Below are 22,573 nucleotides of genomic sequence, written 5' to 3'. Positions count from 1 at the left end.
ACAGAGATCAGGGGAACTACCAGCTTTTAGGATATGCCCCTAAAGGCTCCAATGCCCCAAAGGGGTCTCATAGGATGCCATTTGGGTCCTGCTTCAATAGTGGAAAGGGAAGTGACATCACGGAAATGGCGCCGTGAGCAGTGCGTCCGACAAGTCTCTCCAAAATCACAACAAATTTATCAACTAGAAACAGAAAAATTTATCCTCGGAGCATTTGGGAGTTCCACACAAACTGAAAGCGAAAGGACTGTTATCACTTGAATCTGAGAGACGAGGGTGTGGAGGATGCTAACTACCGCAGGCATGTTCATTCAAGCCACGGAGAGAGTGCGCCTGTGGTGAGTCGGCCCACACTCAGAGAGCAGCAGCCTAAGCGCTGCGAGCAGCCGTCGGTGCGCGCCTGGTGCCGCGGTCCGGTCGCAGAGCGAGCACCACTAGCGTTCCCAGCGGCCCGCGCACTGCGAGTGAGAGTCCCCAGCCACCGGTGCCCGGAGCACCCCATTCGCGCGCGTGCCCCGGGCATTCCACGCGCCCAGAGCACCCTACTGGCCAGCACACCCAGGGTGGCCCATTATCCTGAGCCCGGTGCGCCCCAGCCGCCAGCGGCAGAGCGAGCGGGAGAGGCGCCAGGGCGGTCTTTCCTACTTGGGAGATTCTCTCCGTGGGCGGGGCACCTCACCCAGCCATTCAAGCGTTGGGGGAGGGGCACGCAGCCAGCCTCAAATACCTTCCGGAGCACAGCTGCGACCCAATCACTGAAATTAGCTTAACCCATGAAATCTGTGCACCCACGGGGCTCTAATTGATAAGATCTCTCTCAGTTCAGTGATCCAAGACAAGAGGCGTGATATTTTTTAGTGCCTCTCGCTAAAGGGGCGGGGGCAACTTCTGATTGATAGAGCCTGCATATTCAGGGATAAACGCTAAAAAGAGGGACTTGGCAGATAATAAGATCTATACTACACTAGTCGCAAGCAGAGACTAGTGCCTCTTCTTCCCAGCAAAAACAGGCTACAAAGTGTGGAAAGCCTGGGTTGAGTGGTCCAACTGAATGCTAGGCACTGAACAGTAACCTTGACAACAATTGACTCCCACCCCCGCCTGATTACACTGGAGGCCCTGACTGCCAGAGCCTTTCCCAAAGCCTTGCGCTGAGTGGGGATAGAGGGGGGATTTCCTAGCTCTTTGAGCCTCTTACTCCCCAGGCAGAAGCAGTAGCAGCCTTATAGCTGGATCACCAGGCTGCTAATTCAGGAAGGGGGGACTAGGAGAGAGACTCCAGGAAAGCAAACTCTCTCATTTTTGGACCCTGCAAACGCCAACAAGCCTTGACTACCAGCAAGACTAAAGCCAATTATATGACATTGCCATAGAATCCCATCAACTGCAAATCCCTACCTAAGTGTGACACAGGGGCAGAGCCTGGGGTACAGAGTCACCGACCAGGAAGAGGGAGAGAAAAGAAAAAGGAAGAAGTTAACCTCTCAAAATCAAGAAAAATCCACAGACTTTACAACTTGTTCCACTAATTTTTTGTTGTTGTTGTTTGTTTCTTCTATCTTATTGCCTTTATTATTATTATTTCTATTTCCTCCACCTCAGTCCTTTTATTCTCTGCCCATCTTATGCTTCCGTTTTCTTGAACTACACTACCCATGAGTGTTAAATTTTATTTCTTTTCTTCATCCTCACCCTTTTTTAAAGATATACTCCAAAACACTTAACTCTCACTCTCTCCTCTTTTGTTTTTTTTTGTTTTGCTTTATTTTGTTTTTTTCTCTTCCTTTTTTTTCTTCCTTCATTTTTCTCTTTTTCTTATTTTTTCCTTTCTATTCGTTTTTTCTTTTCGCGTTTTACTTTTCCTCCCATTTAATCCTCAATAACGAACAAATTATTTAATTTGGGACTCAAGGTTTTTTTTTGGTTTTATTTTTCTTTTTCGCTTTTGTTTTTTTTTGTTTGTTTATTTTTGTGGCATTTTGGGTACTTTTTACGTTGCTTTTTAACTCACTAGCATTCCTCCCAACCCAAGGTCTCCATTATATTTAGTCTTCGCACCACTTAATACAACAGATTTTTACTTATTATTTTTATTTTTTCTTCTTTATTATTCTATTTTTTCTCCTTTTTTCTGGTTCCCTCTTATCCCTCTCATTATATCTCTTAGTCGACCATCACTTACAAGCAAATCATCTTATGCTTGTCTAAGATTCTCTTTTTTTTCATTTAGTAGGTCCCTACTCCCTTTTTTTGCCCCTTGAACTCTTCACCCTAAATCAGGCCCTCCATTATAGGCACTTTTTGTTCCATTTAGCATAATATAATTCACAGGTCATCACAATATTTCCCTGAGGAGGGGAGAGGAGGGAAAGAGAAGAAAGAAAAAAGGGAAAAATAATAAATTATTACTTTTTTTTTGTGGGGTGTTTTACCTTTTTTTTTTTTTTTACTTTTTACTCTTTATTAATTCTAATTAGTGCTATCAACAAGACCACCCTCAGATGCCAATAAGAAAGAGGAAATCAAATATTATGGATACAAAAGAAAGAGAGGTAACACAAATATATGTGGAAAAATCTATGGAGAAAAGACTTAACATATTGGAAGCCTTGGAGCTAAATGACAGAGAATTTAAAATAGAAATCTTAAAAATACTCAGAGATATACAAGAAAACACAGAAAGGCAATATAGGGAGATCAGAAAACAACTCAATGAACACAAAGAATATATTACCAAGGAAATTGAAACTATAAAAACAAATCAAACAGAAATGAAAAACTCAATTCACGAGCTGAAAAATGAGGTAACAAGCTTAACTAACAGAACAGCCCAGATTGAAGATAGGATTAGTGAAATAGAAGACAAACAACTTGAGGCACAACAGAGAGAAGAAGAAAGAGAGTCAAAAATAATAAAAAACGAGAAAGCCCTACAGGAATTGTCTGACTCCATCAGAAAGAATAACATAAGAATAATAGGTATATCAGAGGGAGAAGAGAAAGAAAATGGAATGGAGAATATACTCAAACAAATAATAGATGAGAACTTCCCAAGCCTGTGGAAAGAACTAAAGCCTCAAATTCAAGAAGCAAACAGAACACCGAGTTTTCTTAACCCAACAAACCCACTCCAAGGCACATCATAATAAAGATGACACAAACCAATGACAAAGAAAAAATTCTCAAGGCAGCCAGGGAAAAGAAGAGTACCACATTTAAAGGAAGGCCTATTAGATTATCATCAGATTTCTCAGCAGAAACTCTACAAGCTAGAAGAGAGTGGACCCCAATATTTAAAGCCCTGAAAGAGAGGAACATTCAGCCAAGAATACTATACCCATCAAAGCTATCCTTCAAGTACGAAGGAGATATAAAAACATTCACAAATACAGAAAAGATGAGAGAATTTATCAACAGAAAGCCCCCACTCCAGGAAATACTAAAGGGGGTTTTCCAACCAGATTCAAAGAACAAAAGAAAACAACACCACAAGTAACAGCTCCACCAAGAACACAATAAAACCAAACTTAAACTGTGACAACAAAAGAAAAAAAAGGGGGGAGAGGATGGAGATTAACAGTAGCAAAGGATGATGAAGTGCAGAAATACTCATAAGATAGGGTACTACAATGAATATGGTAGGTACCCTTTTCATTACTTAATGGTAACCACCCTTAAAAAAACCACCACAAAAACACTTGACTTAAAAAAGGTAGCAACAGAGGAAAGAAGTATGGAACACAAACAAACAAAAACAAATGATAGAAAAACAAAAGAGAAGAATCAAACAAGATACAAAACTAACAGAAAGCAATTTATAAAATGGCAGTAGGGAACCCACAAGTGTCAATAATTACACTAAATGTAAATGGATTAAACTTACCAATAAAAAGACACAGAGTAGCAGAATGGATTAAAAAAGAAAACCCAACTATATGCTGCCTACAAGAAACACATCTAAGCAACAAGGATAAAAACAAATTCAAAGTGGAAGGCTGGAAAACAATACTCCAAGCAAACAACACCCAAAAAAAAGCAGGTGTAGCAATACTCATATCTAATAATGCTGACTACAAGACAGAAAAAGTACTCAGAGACAAAAATGGTCATTTCATAATGATTAAGGGGAAGTTGAATCAAGAAGACATAACAATCCTTAATATATATGCACCAAACCAAGGAGCACCAAAATATATAAGACAGCTACTTATTGACCTTAAAACAAAAACTGACAAAAATACAATCATACTTGGAGACCTCTATACACCTGCTGATGGCTCTAGATCGGTCATCCAAACAGGGAATCAACAAAGATATAGTGGCCTTAAACAAAATGCTAGAACACCTGTATATGATAGATATCTACAGGACACTTCATCCCAAAGCGACAGAGTATACATTTTTCTCGAGTGTATATGGAACATTCTCAAGAATTGACCATATGTTGGGCCACAAAGACAATATCAGCAAATTTAGAAAAATTGAAATTGTACCAAGCATATTTTCTGATCATAAAGCCTTGAAACTAGAATTCAACTGCAAAAAAGAGGGGGGAAAACCCACAAAAATGTGGAAACTAAACAACATACTTCTAAAAAATGAATGGGTCAAAGAAGAAATAAGCGCAGAGATCAAAAGATATATACAGACAAATGAAAATGAAAAATACGACATATCAGAATCTCTGGGATGCAGCAAAAGCAGTAATAAGAGGAAAGTTCATATCACTTCAGGCCTATATGAACAAACAAGAGAGAGCAGAAGTAAACCACTTAACTTCACACCTTAAGGAACTAGAAAAAGAAGAACAAAGACAACCCAAAACCAGCTGAAGAAAGGAGATAATAAAAATCAGAGCAGAAATAAATGAAATAGAGAACAGAAAAACTATAGAAAAAATCAATAAAACAAGGAGCTGGTTCTTTGAAAAGATCAACAAAATTGACAAACCCTTGGCAAGACTCACCAAGGAAAAAAGGCACAGGACTCAAATAAATAAAATCCAAAATGAAAGAGGAGAGATCACCACAGACATCATAGATATACAAAGAATTATTGTAGAATACTATGAAAAATTATATGCCACCAAATACAACAATCTAGAAGAAATGGATAAATTCCTAGAACAATACAACCTTCCTAGACTGAGTCATGAAGAAGCAGAAAGCCTAAACAGACCAATCAGCAGGGAGGAAATAGAAAAAACTATTAAAAACCTCCCCAAAAATAAAAGTCCAGGCCCAGACGGTTATACTAGTGAATTCTATCAAACATTCAAAGAAGACTTGGTTCCTATTCTACTCAAAGTCTTCCAAAAAATTGAAGAAGAAGCAATACTTCCAAACACATTTTATGAGGCCAACATAACCCTCATACCAAAACCTGGCAAGGATGGCACAAAGAAAGAAAACTACAGACCAATATCTCTAGTGAATACAGATGCTAAAATACTAAACAAAATACTGGCAAACCGAATACAACAACATATTAAAATAATAATACATCATGATCAAGTGGGATTCATCCCAGAATCTCAAGGATGGTTCAACATACGCAAAACGGTTAACGTAATACACCATATCAACAAAACAAAGAACAAAAACCACATGATCTTATCAATAGATGCAGAAAAGGCTTTTGATAAAATACAACACAATTTTATGTTTAAGACTCTCAACAAAATGGGTATAGAAGGAAAATATCTCAACATGATAAAGGCCATATATGATAAACCATCAGCCAACATCATATTAAACGGCATAAAACTGAGGACTTTCTACCTTAAATCAGGAACAAGACAGGGTGTCCACTCTCTCCACTCTTATTTAACGTGGTGCTAGAAGTTCTGGCCAGAGCAATCAGACAAGACAAAGAAATAAAAGGCATCCATATCGGAAAAGAAGAAGTAAAGGTATCACTTTTTGCTGATGATATGATCCTATACATCGAAAACCTGAAGGACTCCACAAAAAGATTATTAGAAACAATAAACCAATACAGTAAGGTCGCAGGATACAAAATTAACATACAAAAGTCCATAGCCTTTCTATATGCTAACAATGAAATATTAGAAAACGAACTCAAAAAAATAATCCCCTTCACGATTGCAACAAAAAAAATAAAATACCTAGGAATAAACATAACAAAGAATGTAAAGGACCTATATAACGAAAACTACAAGGCATTATTAAGAGAAATAGAAAAAGACACAATGAGATGGAAAAATATTCCTTGTTCTTGGATAGGAAGAATAAATATAATTAAAATGGCCATATTACCCAAAGCAATATATAAATTTAATGCAATTCCCATCAAAATTCCTATGAGATTTTTTAAAGAAATGGAACAAAAAATCATCAGATTTATATGGAACTATAAAAAACCCCGAATAGCCAAAACAATCCTAAGGAAAAAGAATGAAGCTGTGGGCATTACAATACCTGACTTTAAACTATATTATAGGGCCACGATAATCAAAACAGCATGGTATTGGCAGAAAAATAGACACTCAGACCAATGGAACAGAATAGAAAGCCCAGAAATAAAACCACATATATATGGTCAAATAATCTTTGATAAAGGGGCCAACAACACACAATGGAGAAAAGAAAGCCTCTTCAACAAATGGTGTTGGGAAAACTGGAAAGCCACATGCAAAAGAATGAAACTCAACTACAGCCTGTCCCCGTGTACTAAAATTAATTCAAAATGGATCAAAGACCTAAATATAAGACCTGAAACAATAAAGTACATAGAAGAAGACATAGGTACTAAAATCATGGACCTGGGTTTTAAAGAACATTTTATGAACTTGACTCCAATGGCAAGAGAAGTGAAGGCAAAGATAAATGAATGGGACCACATCAGAATAAAAAGTTTTTGCTCAGCAAGAGAAACTGATATAAAAATAAACAGACAGCCAACTAAATGGGAAATGATATTTTCAAACAACAGCTCAGATAAGGGCCTAATATCCAAAATTTACAAAGAACTCTAAAGCTCAACAACAAACAAACAAACAATCCCATAAAAAAATGGGAAGAGGACATGAACAGACACTTCTCCCAGGAAGAGATACAAATGGCCAACAGATATATGAAAAGATGCTCAGCTTCATTAACTACTAGAGAAATGCAAATCAAAACTACAATGAGATACCACCTCACCCCTGTTAGATTAGCTATTATCAACAAGACGGGTAATAGCAAATGTTGGAGAGGCTGCGGAGAAAAGGGAACTCTCATCCACTGTTGGTGGGACTGTAAAGTAGTACAACCATTATGGAGGAAAGTATGGTGGTTCCTCAAAAAACTGAAAATAGAACTACCTTATAACCCAGCAATCCCTCTACTGGGTATATACCCCAAAACCTCAGAAACATTGATACGTAAAGACACATGTAGCCCCATGTTCATTGCAGCACTGTTCACAGTGGCCAAGACATGGAAACAACCAAAAAGCCCTTCAATAGAAGACTGGATAAAGAAGATGTGGCACATATACACTATGGAATACTACTCAGCCATAAGAAATGATGACATCAGATCATTTACAGCAAAATGGTGGGATCTTGATAACATTATAAGGAGTGAAATAAGTAAATCAGAAAAAAACAAGAACTGCAGGATTCCATACATTGGTGGGACATAAAAACGAGACTAAGAGACATGGACAAGAGTGTGGTGGTTACGGGGGTGGAGGGAGGGAAAGAGGGAGAGGTGGAGGGGGAGGGGAGGGGCACAAAGAAAACTAGATAGAAGGTGACGGAGGACAATCTGACTTTGGGTGATGGGTATGCAACAGAATTGAATGACAAGATAACCTGGACATGTTTTCTTTGAATATATGTACCGTGATTTATTGATGTCACCCCATTAAAATAAAAATTTATTTATATAAAAAAAAGAAGAAAAGAACAGTCTCTATGCGCTGACTCAAAATTATTTCCTGGATATACGGTTAAGTGAAGAAAGCTAAATGCAAAATCTATCTACCTTCAAGTATGCTATACTTCATGTAAAAAAGAAGGGAATATAAAAAAATACACAAAAATTGCTTGACCTGGTGGTGGTGCAGTGGATAGAGCATCAACTAGGACATGGAGGGCCCATGTTTGAAACCCCTAGGTCGCCAGCTTGAGCGCGGGCTCATCTGGCTTGAGCACAGGCTCACCAGCTTGATTGCGAGGTCAATGGCTTGAGCGTGGGATCATAGACATGACCTCATTGTCACTGGCTTGAGCCCAAAGGCCACTGGCTTGAGCCCTAGGTTACTGGCTTAAACAAGGGGACACTCACTCTATTGTCCCCCTCCCATCAAGGCACATATGAGAAAGGAATCAATGAACAACTAAGGTGCCGCAACGAAGAATTGATGCTTCTCACCTCTCTCCCTTCTTATCTGTCTGTCCCTGACTCTTTCTCTGTCTCTGTCAAAAAATATATATATACAAAAATAAAAAAATTTTAAATACATATACCATGGCTCAGTTGGTTAGAGTGTTGTTCCAATATGCCAAGGTTGTGGATTTGATCCCCAGTCAGGGAACATACAAGAAATCAACTAATGAATGCATGAATAAGTGAAACAACAGATCAATATTTCTCTCTCTCCAAAATCAGTAAAGAAAAATTTTTTAAAAAGAAAATACACATGTATCTGCTAATTAGTGCACAAGAAATGCAGGACTAATATTAAAAATCTAAAGGAATTGGTTATAGGAGGTAAGTAGGAAAATGATGAAAACTTGGTACTAGATATAAGGAGAAAGTGATACTTCTCTGAGTATATTTTTATATTGCTTTGGCTTTTAGGACCATAATTATGTTTCATACACTCAAAAAATAAATATTTAAAACCAACCAGGATATAGGAGGAACTCTAAATGAAACACAAACAAATGAACTTAATATGTAACAAATAAATAACATAACCATTGTGAAGGGGATGGGATAGTAAAGAACTAATCTAAGTAACTCTGGAAAATAATACTTTGGATACAATAAGGTAAAAGACAAAAGTAATAGTAACACCAATATAGTCCTTTAGTTAGTATACCTGTTTCTCATTGGGTTATGGGTTAATATGTATTTTTCCAACTAGTTTATGTATATACTAGAATTGAATAAGTAAATTATTATAGGTAATGGCAGCCAGATTTCTCACTTTCAGAGAGAGAATAGAAATAAGGAAAGAAGAAAAGCTAGAATGAACCCTTTGGTGCCAAATTAAATCCAGAGTTATCAGCTTGAACTTATGGTGATGGATGGATAGATAGATGATAGATAGATAGATGATAGATAGATAGATGATAGATAGATAGATAGATAGATAGATAGATAGATAGATAGATAGATAGATGACAGCAGATAGATGTAGAGGTGATAGAGAAAGATAAATAGTGTGTGTGTATGGGGGAGGGTGTTAGTACTCATATATACATTTCTTAGCTCTGCCTGCTGAGAGGGCCTAGAAGCAATTACATCCAGTAGCAATGAGTATATCCAGCTCTCAGATCTTGGTTTCTAAATACAGTTCTCCAAGAAATCAGTGCTCCTTGAGAGTTAGCTGGTTAACTCCAGAGCTGAGGCAAGAAAAATACAAGATGAGTCTGAACTATGTTGCTGTGCCAAAAAGTAAGGAGGTGCTTGAAAAAAGATAGGGACATGTTGAAGAACACAGGAGCCAACCTGAATAGCTCCCAAGGGCCAAGGCTGGAAACATTTGTACAACAAAATAAAAATGACAGTTTTGGGTTAGAACCCATAGAATAAAATAAATATCTATGAGGTCATACTGATATATTATAAATAAATAATTGAATAAATAAATAAAACAGAGAAGGGACAGCTCTTCCTCACAGAAGAATGCCAATTAATAAATGTGGAAGGAAGAAGGGAATTAAAAAAATCACCATTAGGCAAACATCACAGTAATAATTGTTGTCAACAAAGTCCACTAATGGAATCTAAAATCAGCAGGTGAAAAATGAAAAAGAAAAAGGGAATTTGCATCTCCTTTTAAATATTTGTTAATTACAAAGGAGAAGTAGTATTTGTTAATTACAAAGTGGAGAAACCCGGCACATACCACCTTAATCTTCAAGAAAAATAAAAAACGATGGCAATATTCAGATTTTAAACAACAATTAAGTGGATTGTGGGAACAGTAAAATAAACTTATTTTGGGTCCAGGATATACTGGTAATACAGCTAAGAATGTAGAAACCTATTAGATTTTCATGGGCAAGTTTTGTTTTCTAAAGAATGCTTGGTTATTAAAAATACTCCTGGGCTATAAAATTTTCATCTGAGAACTATGAAAAGTGAAAGAAATCAAATCCTTCAAAAAGATTTTTTGTTGATTTTAAATTTTTAGAATTAATTTTAGAGAGAGAAAGAAAGAGAGAGGGAGAGAGAGAAGAGAAAGTCACACACAGAGAAAAACATCAATTTGTTGATCCACTTATTTATGCATTCATTGGTTGATTCTTTTATGTGCCCTGGCCAGGGATGGAACCTGCAAACTTGGCATATGGCAACAATATTTTAACCAATTGAGATACCTGGGCAGGGTTCAAAACCATTTTTTAAAAAGCCACAGACATGCTAACAATCAACTTCACATTGAAGTGGGAAAATACCCAAACACAGCAGCTTCAACTTTGAGAAAATGAATGAGCACAATGAGGAATACTCACCTTTGCCACAGTTAAAATTCCTATGGTCGATTGTTTAATGCTGTTTAAGAACTATTGGATCTTAATATAATCCTGAATATTGCATAAGAATATAATCTATACTACATGAAAAAAATAATGCAGGACTTAATTATCATTAATTTTTTTTAAAGATTGTGTTTTATAAGAAAACACTTAAGCCTTGGCCAGATAGTTCAGTTGGTTAGAGCATCATCCTGATGTGCAGAGGTTGTAGGTTCGATCCCTGATCAGGGCACATACAGGAGATCTATGTTTTCTGTCTCTCTCTCTCTCTCTCTCTTTCTCTCTCTTCCTCTCTCTCTAAAATCAATAAATAAAAGTAAAAACCAATTAAATGTGTGCAATTATTTTCTTATGTTGAAAAGACACTGAAAGTTTAAAACATCATAGAAATAATATTGTTTTGTCCTCACTGAAATACTATGTATACAAATACTACTATTAATAAGCCAATGTGTTATGATACTAATAGCAATTAAAAAATTCAAGCCAACCATGCTTCTGGCATTTAAAAAAATCATGCAGTAAATTATATGTTTGCATTCACGTAGGTTGTTGTCATTAAAACTTATTTCACACTGATTTTAAAATCTAAGACTATTTCTAATATCTCAAACTTTAATATCTCGGGTCATGTTGTGTGTATGTATTGTACCTCTGCAAAAGCAATAGCAACTATATATTTGTATAAATCCTTAACTGGAAATGTCCATAGAATTGGATTTAGGTTTGCTCTTTTTTTTTTTAATTATTTTTATTTATTTATTCATTCATTTTAATTTTTTTTTTTTTTTTTTTTTTTTTTTTTTTACAGAGGCAGAGATAGACAGGGACAGACAGGAACGGAGAGAGATGAGAAGTATCAATCATCAGTTTCTCGTTGCGCCTTGCGACTTCTTAGTTGTTCATTGATTGCTTTCTCACATGTGCCTTGACCGCGGGCCTTCAGCAGACCGAGTAACCCCCTGCTGGAGCCAGCGAACTTGGGTCTAAGCTGGTGAGCTCTTTGCTCAAGCCAGATGAGCCCATGCTCAAGCTGGCGACCTTGGGGTCTCGAACCTGGGTCCTTCCGCATCCCAGTCCGACACTCTATCCACTGCGCCACCACCTGGTCAGGCTTATTCATTCATTTTAGAAGAAAGAGAGAGAGAGAGAGAGAGAGAGAGAGAGAGAGAAGGGGGGAGGAGCAGGAAGCATCAACTCCCATAGTGCCTTGACCGGGCAAGCCCAAGGTTTTGAACCACCAACCTCAGTGTTCCAGGTCGGTGCTTGATCCACTGCGCCACCACAGGTCAGGCCGGTTTGCTTTTTATTGCATATAAACTTCTAACATTCTCAGTTCTCTGTCATTTAAGCTTTCTGTATTTGTGTTAATACCTAGGCTATGTTAGATGAATAGCAAAAAGGAGAAGAGTGATGAAAATCAAGGTTGGGACCTGAAGGAAACAAAGCCAGGTTATGAAGCAATTTGCATGTCAGTCTAAGTGAGGTCACTGAAAGTCTTAAGGCAGGCAATAAGGATGGAGCTGTGCTTCAGGAAAAATCATCTGACAGACCATCTGAGATGAACTGCTCAATAAAGAAGCTACATATGGCCCTGGCCCTGAACTCAGTTGGTTAGAGCATCATCCTGATAAACCAGGGTTGTGAGTTTGATTCTTGGTCAGGACACATACCCAAAAGGTAGTCTATTATTTCATACATTTAATACTTAAATAAGGACAATAAAAAGGTAAAAAAAAAAACCTAGATTATAAGAAAAAAATTTAAAATAATAATGAAAAAATATTAAATAATACCTGACAAAAACCAATAAAACTGTTATTTAAGATATTTCCATATTGCTTCTTGATTAGCATCCTCACTTGCAATTTTTTTCACCTATGGACGGAATGAACATTACTACAGGTGCTTGGAATACGCTGTTGTGCAGATGAACATTAAAAAAAAGAGTAAGGAATGTAAATTTGTGATTTCTACATTGGGCAGCTGCCCAGGTGCCTACTTTGAGAGAATCCTGATGACAAGTGCCATTTTAGCAGCTGAACTCAACAAAACATTAGGTATTGGTTCTGCTGAACCAGTGCGAACCAACTGAATCCCATCAGTGATTATGGTGGAATTAATGAGGGCTTGAATTAAGGATGTGAGAGTAGAGAATCTGAGGTGATTATATCAGTTTTTTTAAAAAAAGGAAATTGACAAGACTTGGTAACTGAGTGAATGTGAAGGCCAAGTCACTACTCCAAAATGACACTGAGCTTCCGAGCCTGGCAACAGGGAAGGGCCATGAACAGAAATCAGTTAATACAGGAATGGGAGCAGGTTTGGGGAAATAGAAGTGGAATGAATATGGAGCTGGTTTTAACAAGAAAATGGAAATTTTATTTATCTATATCTAGGAGGTAGTTAGAAAGTGGGGACTCAGGCTTGAGAGAGAAGTCTGGATTCTCTTTAAGGAGAAAGGGAAATTACCTGTTGCTTATTCAAGTTGTGTATCTGTCCTTCCTGAAACCAAACTCAAAAAGAACATGACTCTTGATGGACTACAGTGTCAGGTAGCAGTGAGTTATAGATGCTCATACACACCAGATATGAGTACATAACACACTTAAATTCATTTTTTTTAAAAAAGGCCCATATAACCCTGGTAGGTCCCAATAGTTTCTAGAGAAAATAGCTAAACTTATAATATTAATATTACTTTACCGTGGGATATGATGATGATATCCCCACTGATGAATCATTATTCTTATGATTGATTAAAACACACTTGATCACAGGCAGATCTTGATTTGTAATAGTCTCAAATATCATTGTTGACAAAACAACTGTAAAACAAAATAGAAACAATGAGGTTGATACATGCACACCTTAAATAGAAAATATGTATTCATCTTGCAATAAAACAAAAGCACTTTAAAGTTCATCAGGGGAAAGGTGGCCAGCAGGAAAGTATGATTCCATCAAGAGCAAGGCGCCTAGATCAGTGCTGTTCAATAGAACATCCTGCAGTGATGGAAATATTCTTTACCTGTGTTGTTAAATGTGGTAGTCATTAGCAACATGTGGCTATTAATCACTTGAAATGAGGCTGGTGCAACTGAGGAGCTAACTATTTGTAAACAAGCCATTTCCTCTTCTTTAAGGATGCTTGTAGAATCTTTTCTTTGTGCACTAAAACTTTCAAAGTTGTGTGGTTATTGGAGAGTCCATTTTCATCCACAGTGTTAGGTACTCAGAGGGCCTTTTCAATCTAGAAACTCATATTCTTCTCCTTGGAGAAGTTTTCTTGAATTATTTTATTCCTTCTCTCTCTTTCACCTTCTGTTCTCCTATTACTGGGATGTTTTTCCCAAATGAGTGAAGATCCTTGACAGTTTGCTCACAGAGAACATAAGAAGGACACAGAAGATGATCATGTTGGTTCTGCACACACAACTGACCCACTGCTTGCTCTGCGCATGGATATCTTTAGGTTTCTCTCATGGGCTAGTCAGAGGCCCTAGAAAAGACTCCCCTCTCTTGCCTGCTGCCCATGGCGTGGGAGCTTGTAAAGCCAGGAGCCAGGGCCGGGGCCACCATCACAGCAGCCCAGCTCAGGCAGGTTCGCATTGGATTCAGACAGTCGGTAAAGAAACAACGGAGCCAAAAACTGATGGGCCATAGTCTTTAATCCTAGCTTGCACCCGGCGGGCAAGTAAAAACACACACTGGGCTCCAAAACCCACTCACATTCAGTGCTCACAAAGCCACTGACTTATCTGAGTTTCCTAGAATCAAAGGTTTCTAGCTCACCAGCCTTATTCTCCTCAGTTCCCCATCTCCTTCCTTAACCCAGATACAAACTCTACACAAACAGGCATCTCCCTCAGCACTCCGCCATCTTGGCTGCTTCTCCTGGCCACATGGCCTCTTTCTGCTCTCTGCTCTGCTCCCTCTGCTCTCTCATGCTAGTCATCCCAGGAACCAAGAGCGGGCAAGCTCCCGTTCTGCCCCTATTTTATATTGTAGCTTCACAATCTCTAATCCAATATACAAAATAGGGAAGTCTCTAATACAAAGTCACTTCTCTGAGGCATGATTGGATTGTACTACCCCACATCAAAAAGGGTGGGAAAGGCTTAATCCCAAAACCAAGCCCCAGGCTACAAGGATTCTGCCTGCCTTTAGCTCGCCCCCAACACATTAATATCATCTGGGCAGTGGCTTCCACGTGGGCAGCGGTGCCATCTTTAACAAAGTGAGCATAATACGTTTTATCCGCCCAACAGAGCTCATGCTGGCAATTTATGTTCTTTCAGGGGTCCCTTTTCAGCTTTCTCAGCCCCACCTTATGATTCCACATTTTTCATGTACTTTCAAGCTCTCAAAATTTTGGTGCACACACAATGCAATTATATGACGTACTGTAGAATTGTGCACCTGAAATCTGTATAATTTTATTAACCAATGTCACTAAAAAAATATTTTTTAAATAAAACTTGACACAAAGCTCCTAAAACTCTTGGCATTTCATGAGTGGTAGAAGTGTCTTGTCATTCATAAAAAAATTCTTTTGAGCACAACTGAGTTTATGCTAATGAGGTAACAGGGTGGAGCCTCTAGATAGCCTGAATATGGGGCTGGTCACCAGAAAGACCAAGTGATTAGAAAGTGAGGGCTTTCAGCCACCCGCTCTGACCACAAGGAAGGAGCAGGGGGCTGCAAATGAAGCTCTATAGAAATTCTTAAACTGAAACATGTGCAAAGTCTCTGGGCTGGTGAGCGTGTGGAGGCGCTGGGAGAGTGGCTGCCTCATCGAGGGCACAGAGGTTCCGCGCCCTTCCCACACACCTTGTCCTATGCATCTCTTCCATCTGGCTATTCTGAGTTCTATCCTTTATAATAAACAACTAATCTAGTAAATAAAATGTTTCCCTGAGTTCTGCGAGCTCCTCTAGCAAGTTAATCGAACCTGAGGAGTGGGTCAAAGGAGCCTTTGGTTACAGCCTGTCGTCAGGAGCCCAGGGACACCTGGACTTGTGACTGGCATCTGAAGTGGATGGGGTCCTTGTACCTATAACCTGTGGGATCTGACACTATCTCCAGTTGGATAGTGTTTGAATTGAGTTAAATCATAGGACACTCAGCTGGTGTTACAGAATTGCCTGGTGTGGGGAAATGGCTCCTCAATACATTGGTGACCAGAGTAGCAGAAGTGTTCAGTGTTAGCAGTGACATGCACAGAGAGAAGGAGACGTGTGTGTTGCCTTAGAACTTGGTAGTCCTGGTTTCATCCTCTTCTCTCATGCTCCGGATATTGACATGATTTTAACTACTGTCTACTTGCTCATGAGTTCCTAATTCATACCTCCTGTGTATATAGTTACATATCTGAGTGGCCCTCAGGAACCTTAAATTCAGATTGAACTTGATTTATTCCTTCTTAAACCTACTCCCTCCCCCATCTTTGCTTTCGCTCAGTTAGTGGCAACACATCCACTGTCACCAAAGCCACAAACGGGAGAAGTCATTATGACTCCTCCATCTCCCTTACTTCCCATCACCTTAAACCAGTTGTCAAGCCTTGATGTTTTAACCTCTTGATTCCCAATTCTATGTATTGTCTTCCCTTGCTGTTACTATGGCCCTAATTCAGTCCTCATCATCTCTAGCCTGGACTACTGCCAACAACTTCCCAATTGGCTTCCTTGACATGGTCACATCTGCTTCACATCCAGCTTCAATACAGACACCAGAGTTGTCTTTCTAAATATAATCACAGAGTGTCACTGCTCTGTTTAAAACCCCTCCACAACCTACAGCAATGGTTCTTACCACTTCTTGAGTCACAGACCTCTTTGAAAATCTGATGAAAACAATCAACCCTTTTTTCAAAAAAATACCATGTATGCACAGGTGCGTGCGCGCGCGCGCACACACCCACCCACCCCCCCACACACACATACCCTAACGGATACGATGGACTTCTAAACTCTACCCAAAGACTCTTGGTCTACATGACAAAGTTCAAGTCCCTTATCACATCACTACAACACACTGACACATGACACATTGAGCCTCCAGCAACCTGATTTCTTTACAAAGCTAACCACTGAACAGTCTTCAGACAACTTCCTGAGTTACAACTTTGTAAATGATAGTCACTCTATTCCTGCAGCCTTTATACATCCTGTCTCAGCAACCAGAAAAAAATTAGTTTTCCATCTATTCCATGTTTCTTTCTCAACTTTGTATTGTTTTCTTTGCTATCCTATTTGCCTGCAATGTCCTTATCCTCTCTTTTCCCTGTCAACTGTGCTGGCTCTAGTGTCACCACCTCCTCTTGGAAACTTTGCCTTATTTTCCCAGTCTGGGTCACCTCTCTGCTTATATTTACAATTGCACAGCCATTTTCCTTTTACATTCCTGACCCTTTCCTGTCGACACCCCCATTAGGCTGTGGGTTTTTGGAGGGACAGAACCAGTCGCATGTGGCACTTAACACAAATCTTGGACATAGTCAGTGCTCAAAAAGTATCTAAGAAGTGAAGGAGAAAAATCTAGTAACTCTAAATCCTAATGATTTTTCCAGACTTTGTACATTTCTCTTTCTGCAAAGCACCTGCTTGACAAGGAACACAGCCATACCTCACAAGTATCTGCTTTGAAGTTCTAAGGTGCTGCTTTCTCCTTTGTACAAACAAGGAGCCTGTGTGCAGAGACACCCCCTGCCAGAGGACAGAGCACGTTCCCACGTGGTGGTCCTACCTGTGTTTCTCCAAACCCAGAATCCCTCACATTAGGAAAATCTGAAAAATGGCAAAGCATCTGAAGACTGAATTTAGTGGGTTTCTTATAAACAAAATACAATAGTTTTAAGAAATAATAACAACATCCTGTTTTATTAGAGACTATGAATAGTTTTATGGCGGATTCTTGGCTACCAATTGACTAATAATGACAGCAGTAAATATATATATTTTACTGTTTAACCTAAAAAATAACAATAGTTCCTCTTTTGGGGTCTTATGCAATTCCTCTAGCCACAAAAGAACACTGTGTGTGTGTACTTTATGTTATTTTTAAATTTCCTCCACATGTGTTGGTACCCATAGAACAGAATTACATGATTAAAATCAATGACCAAAGTTTTCATTTCATTCCATGAGGAACAGTAATAACATAGCTATACAAGGTATCAACCACCAGCACTGAAATCACCTATGTGTAAAGCTCAGAGAGACCCCTCAAAAAAAGGAAAGACCTTCAGCTACACATTGTGACTACCTAACTGAGAAGTGGTGAAAGCGTCTTTGGAAGTCAGGGTGAAATTCTTAAGATCACGAAGTCACTTGATGAAAACCAAGAACTCTATCTACTCCAACAAACCACCTACTATGGTTTGCTGTTTTAGAGTGACTGAAGGATAGAGCAAGACCAACGTAAGCAAATTATAAAGTAGGTGAAGCAAATTTTAAACCCTCAATTTCTCTTCCCGAAGTCCTTACTCTTCTCTTATTCTCTGCACAGTTCCTTTCAACATTAAGAAAAATTATAAAATACACTATTTTTGAGATTGTTCGCTTTCTGTCAAATCAGAATCTTGGCCCAAAGGTTAAAGCAACATCTAGTGGGTATTTCAGGAGTCAGCAAAATTGTACATCTTCAACACTGAATCTATGAGCTTTTGTCACACGCTTTCTGAGTTTCATTAGAGAACGACAAGATAAGAGGAACAAGAAGAGCTATGCAGAAAGCAATAAGGCTGATCCATTCCATGGGCTTCTCGAGTGAGCAGAAATGCTTCTCTGAAAGTAAAACATAGTCAACAAATTTTTTCAAAGAACCATTCAGAAACTCCTTCCCAAAATCTAAAAGATGGTCAGACTTAACTCTGGAACACTCCATTTGTTTAATCAGAAATGGAAGAGCAGTTTCTTTCCCACAACCAGTCAATACAGTCTCCACTGCAACAGGGTATGTTTATGTAGTTTCAGGGGGCAAAAAACCCAGGTTCCTGTTCTGACCTGGCTGAAGCTTCCCTTGCTGAAACACAGTATTTTTCATTTATGGATATTGAGTGATATCCATAAATGAATATCACTGTGTTGGAAGTTTGAACCAACTAAAAACAAGCTTTGGGCTCAAATGCTTTTTCTATAGAAAGGTAATGTCCATGCATTTACTTAAATGGAATGGAACTTATTATCTCTATGTAAGTTCCCCCATCCCTATCCCCTTCATCTCTGTACTATTTCTACCTAGCACAGAAATAAGTGTTCAGTAAAAACTTGTCATGTCAGAGAGAAAATTTCGTTCCCAAGCTTGCTTCCTCCTCACCTTTCTTATCTGAAGTCTTCCCTGAAATATAAGAAAGTGGTCCTCCTTCATGTTTACTATCTTATCACCTGGCTGTTTTTCAGTTAAACAACAGGAGAATTCAAGAACAACAAAATCTTCACTGATACCTAAGAGTTACCGAGAGTGTCTTTCTAGTTATAAAAAGTAGACTCATTCTCAAATGGAAGGCAAGTGGTTCATAATTAAGCTTAACAGGATCATTTACTATTAGACAGATGTGCTGTACCTTGGGAGAAACAAATAGCCATCTAAACTTGTATGATGACAATTCAAACTAGAATTGAAGGGACCTTAATATCAGGTTACCAGATCTGGTATCTGATCCAATCCAAATTGATCTTTGCCTACTATCTCTGCCCTCTACCTCCTCCTGAATCAAACCTCTCTTAGACTGGCAGCTTACAAGAAGGCAAATAAAGATAGCTAAGCAACTAGGACAAAGGATGTCAATGAAAATGTGTAATTCAAGGCTCTGAATAGGAATTTTCTGACACTAGTGAGAGAAGTCGTGTCATAATTATTAAAATACTATTTCTCTCTTTAACCCAGTATCAGCACACAATATAGTTAAGGCCTTGGCCAGTACAGTTCCACTCTGTATACACTACTTAGAAAAAGTCATCATTATTCATAAAAGATAGAGTTTACAACATAAGAGAAATGGGGATTGCATTTTATAATCCAAAGAATTTAAAGCTTTTAAATATTTTAAAGCCCTCACTTTTCAGCTTCACTTATACTGAGTGTTGGCAAAGACCTGAGGAACTGGAACTCCCATATGCTGCTAGAAGGAATGTATATTGGTATGGCTACTATGGAAGACTGTTGGCAGTATCTAGCAAAACTGAATATATGCCTTTCCCTATAATCTAGGAATTCTATTTGTGGGTATCATCCCTCTTAGGGGAAATGTGTGTTATATACACCAAAAACATGCAAAAAAATGTTCACAGCACTATTATTCATATTAAACAAAATTGAAAACAACTTAAATGTTTTTCAACAATAGAATGTACCAACAAACCATACATATATCTATACAAAGGAATAGCACTCAGAAATTTTTTTAAATGACCACTGCTACTGAGAACAAGGTTGAATCACATAATCACAGTGTTGAGTGCAGAGGCTGGACATAAAAGAGTACATGACAATGGTCTGTACCATTTTGAACTTCTTATATGAAGTTCAAAAACAAGTGAACTTATGATATTAGAAGTCAAAACAATAGCTACCTTTGCAGAGTAGTGACTGAGACAAGGCTGAGTTGGAATTGTTTTATATCTTGATCCAATAATGGTTTTGTGGACACATACATATCTAAAAACTAATGGAGTTATACTGTTATGACTGTGCATATTTGCTGTAGGCAAATCATATACCTTATTTACAAAAATCTGCAGAGAGATGTAGAAATTTTGGGGTTCTTTCCTAAATAAAGAACTCAATACAGCTTAAATATAGTTGCAAATATTCATCTTTATAGTTTCTGAAAGTCTTTATATGCCACTGAAAAACTCACTAGTGTCATACTTAACAGAAAGCTAACTTTGTAGTCATAGACTGAAAAACATATTGGACTATACATTTGAAGCATACATATTTACCAACTAGTGAAAATATTTAAGAAATGCAAATGTCTTTTTTTCCCCAGCTTCCCCCCTTATGTCACATTTCTTACTCTGTAATTCTGAATGATTTGTAACAAAAACTACTGGACATAATGTTTACATGTCTATATATACCATAGAAACTTCATGTTAGAATCCTAGAATTCGGGAGTAGTGAGTGCAGGTTCCAAGACTGCAAACCGAGGACAGAGAACTGAGCCTCCCGGACTCCCAGAACTCTGTCTCCTTTCCCCGAAACTCGAGTCCACCCTCTCATCTTTCCAGACAGATGGAGTGCATCGAAAGGGGCCTCCCCCCCCCCCCCCAGTGGCAACTATGCTACCCAGCAGATTATTTGGGAACTATCAGCTAAGTCCTTGAAAATTCCCTTGGGGTTTAATGCCAACATAAAAAATTGAGTAAAGAACGAAGGGGCCGCTAGTGTTTTAATATGTAAATCCTGCTTGCATAATATTCCCAAAGTAATTTATTCGTTAATCCAACCTAAACTCGGCAGGGTGGGGGTCATTCAGAATGACTCGCTTTGGGGGAGAATGCGGACGCATTTGTCAATCAGAGTTCACTTCATACGTTAAAACCCCCAAAGAGAGAAAGACGCCACCCAGAAGCCAACAGTATCCAGGGTCGGTTCGGCAAGGTCTGGAGCCACACCCGCGGGGCGGCCGACGCAGGTGGAGGGCACAGCCCCAGAGCGCTCGGGTCGAGCAGGCGGCCGGTGGCGGGTGGCGGACGGCGGGGTGGCCCCGGCCGAGGCAGAGCCTCGGTGGGCCAACCGCGGAATCCGGCCGCCAGCCGGGACACGGCCCGAGCTGGGAGCAACTTTGCAGATGAGGCAGAAGACGTAGGGTGAGCAGGGCCGGGTCAGCGGCCCACTGCGGGGCGAGTCCGAGTCTGGGTCCGGAGGGCGCAACAGAGGGGAGGGGCGCGGGAGCTAGGGAAAGCGCGGAGAGGCCCCCGGCGCCAGGGACCTGGAGGCGCGCGCCAGCTACTCTGCGGGCTGGGGGTTGAGACCGCGCCGGGGACTGCGGGGGCCTTACCGAGCAGCGGCAGCCGGCCGCCGAGGCGCGCCAACGCCGGCATGGCCTCCGGAACCCGGGGTCCCCTGGCCGCGCCGGCCCAGCCCTGCGATGCTGCCCAGAGCGCGCGCCCCGCGCTGCAGGTGGCTCGCTTAAGGATGCGCGTCACCGACCGCAAATTCCCTTGGACTGGTGCAAAGTGGAAGGGGGGAGGATCTCTCTCCGCACGGGCAGGGGCCAAGGCGGGCACGCAGAGGTTGGGCCCAGCGGGGAGCGGGTGCCTGGCGCAGCGCAGCGGCGGAACCCACGTGCCCCCGGTGTTCGCAGCCTGCGCTCCACGGCGGGCCAGTCGCACAAGCTCGGGGCTCTGGCTGAGGAGGAAGCACGGCAAGAGCTGCCTTGTTCCATCTAGGGCGTGCCTGAACACCTCTTTTGGTTCTCGGAGTGTGTGTTCATTAGAGAGCCAGAAAGCGCCCTCCTTGCGTCTGGGGTAGGGGGTTGTTGAGGCCCCAGAATGGGATCTATAGCTGCGCTACACCTGCAGCCATGACAAGTGCACAGGCCAGCAGAGGGTCGCGGTCCATGCTCGGTGGATCCTGACTGATCACTGGGCTTTGTCTTCCGCTCCATCTTCTAGGATGCCCAGAACCCAGTCTGCTAGTGGCAGCAAGAAAAACAGGCTCGCTTTCAATGTCAACCCAGGAAATTCGGAAAGCTGAGAACTAGTTAGGGAAACAAAAGCAAAACACAACCTTGCATCCCAGAGGATGTTATGACTTCTCCACTCCATAATTCTTGTTCTTCATTGCATAATATTTCCAGTTGAAATTTATTTTACTTGCTGCCTGACCAGTGGTGGT

The 22,573-nt window shown here is 39.9% G+C and overlaps 1 protein-coding gene across 1 annotated transcript in view; it reads right to left on the bottom strand.

Moving 5' to 3' along the window:
* Positions 1 to 21,827, bottom strand: part of FLT3 (fms related receptor tyrosine kinase 3) — a 103,142-nt gene extending 81,315 nt beyond the window's left edge. Inside the window, exons 1-2 of the mRNA XM_066258958.1 lie at positions 21,735 to 21,827; positions 13,430 to 13,551 (exon numbers count right to left, since the gene is read on the bottom strand). Coding sequence (XP_066115055.1) covers positions 13,430 to 13,551; positions 21,735 to 21,777 — 165 coding nt within the window. The 5' untranslated portion in view covers positions 21,778 to 21,827. The remainder of the gene's footprint in view (positions 1 to 13,429; positions 13,552 to 21,734) is intronic.
* Between the last annotated feature and the right edge of the window lie 746 nt (positions 21,828 to 22,573).

Source organism: Saccopteryx bilineata, chromosome 2 (genome assembly GCF_036850765.1).
Source record: "Saccopteryx bilineata isolate mSacBil1 chromosome 2, mSacBil1_pri_phased_curated, whole genome shotgun sequence".
Classification (NCBI taxonomy): domain Eukaryota; kingdom Metazoa; phylum Chordata; class Mammalia; order Chiroptera; family Emballonuridae; genus Saccopteryx; species Saccopteryx bilineata.
Note: the sequence above shows the minus strand (reverse complement) of the source record. Positions and strands in the feature narration are given on the sequence as shown.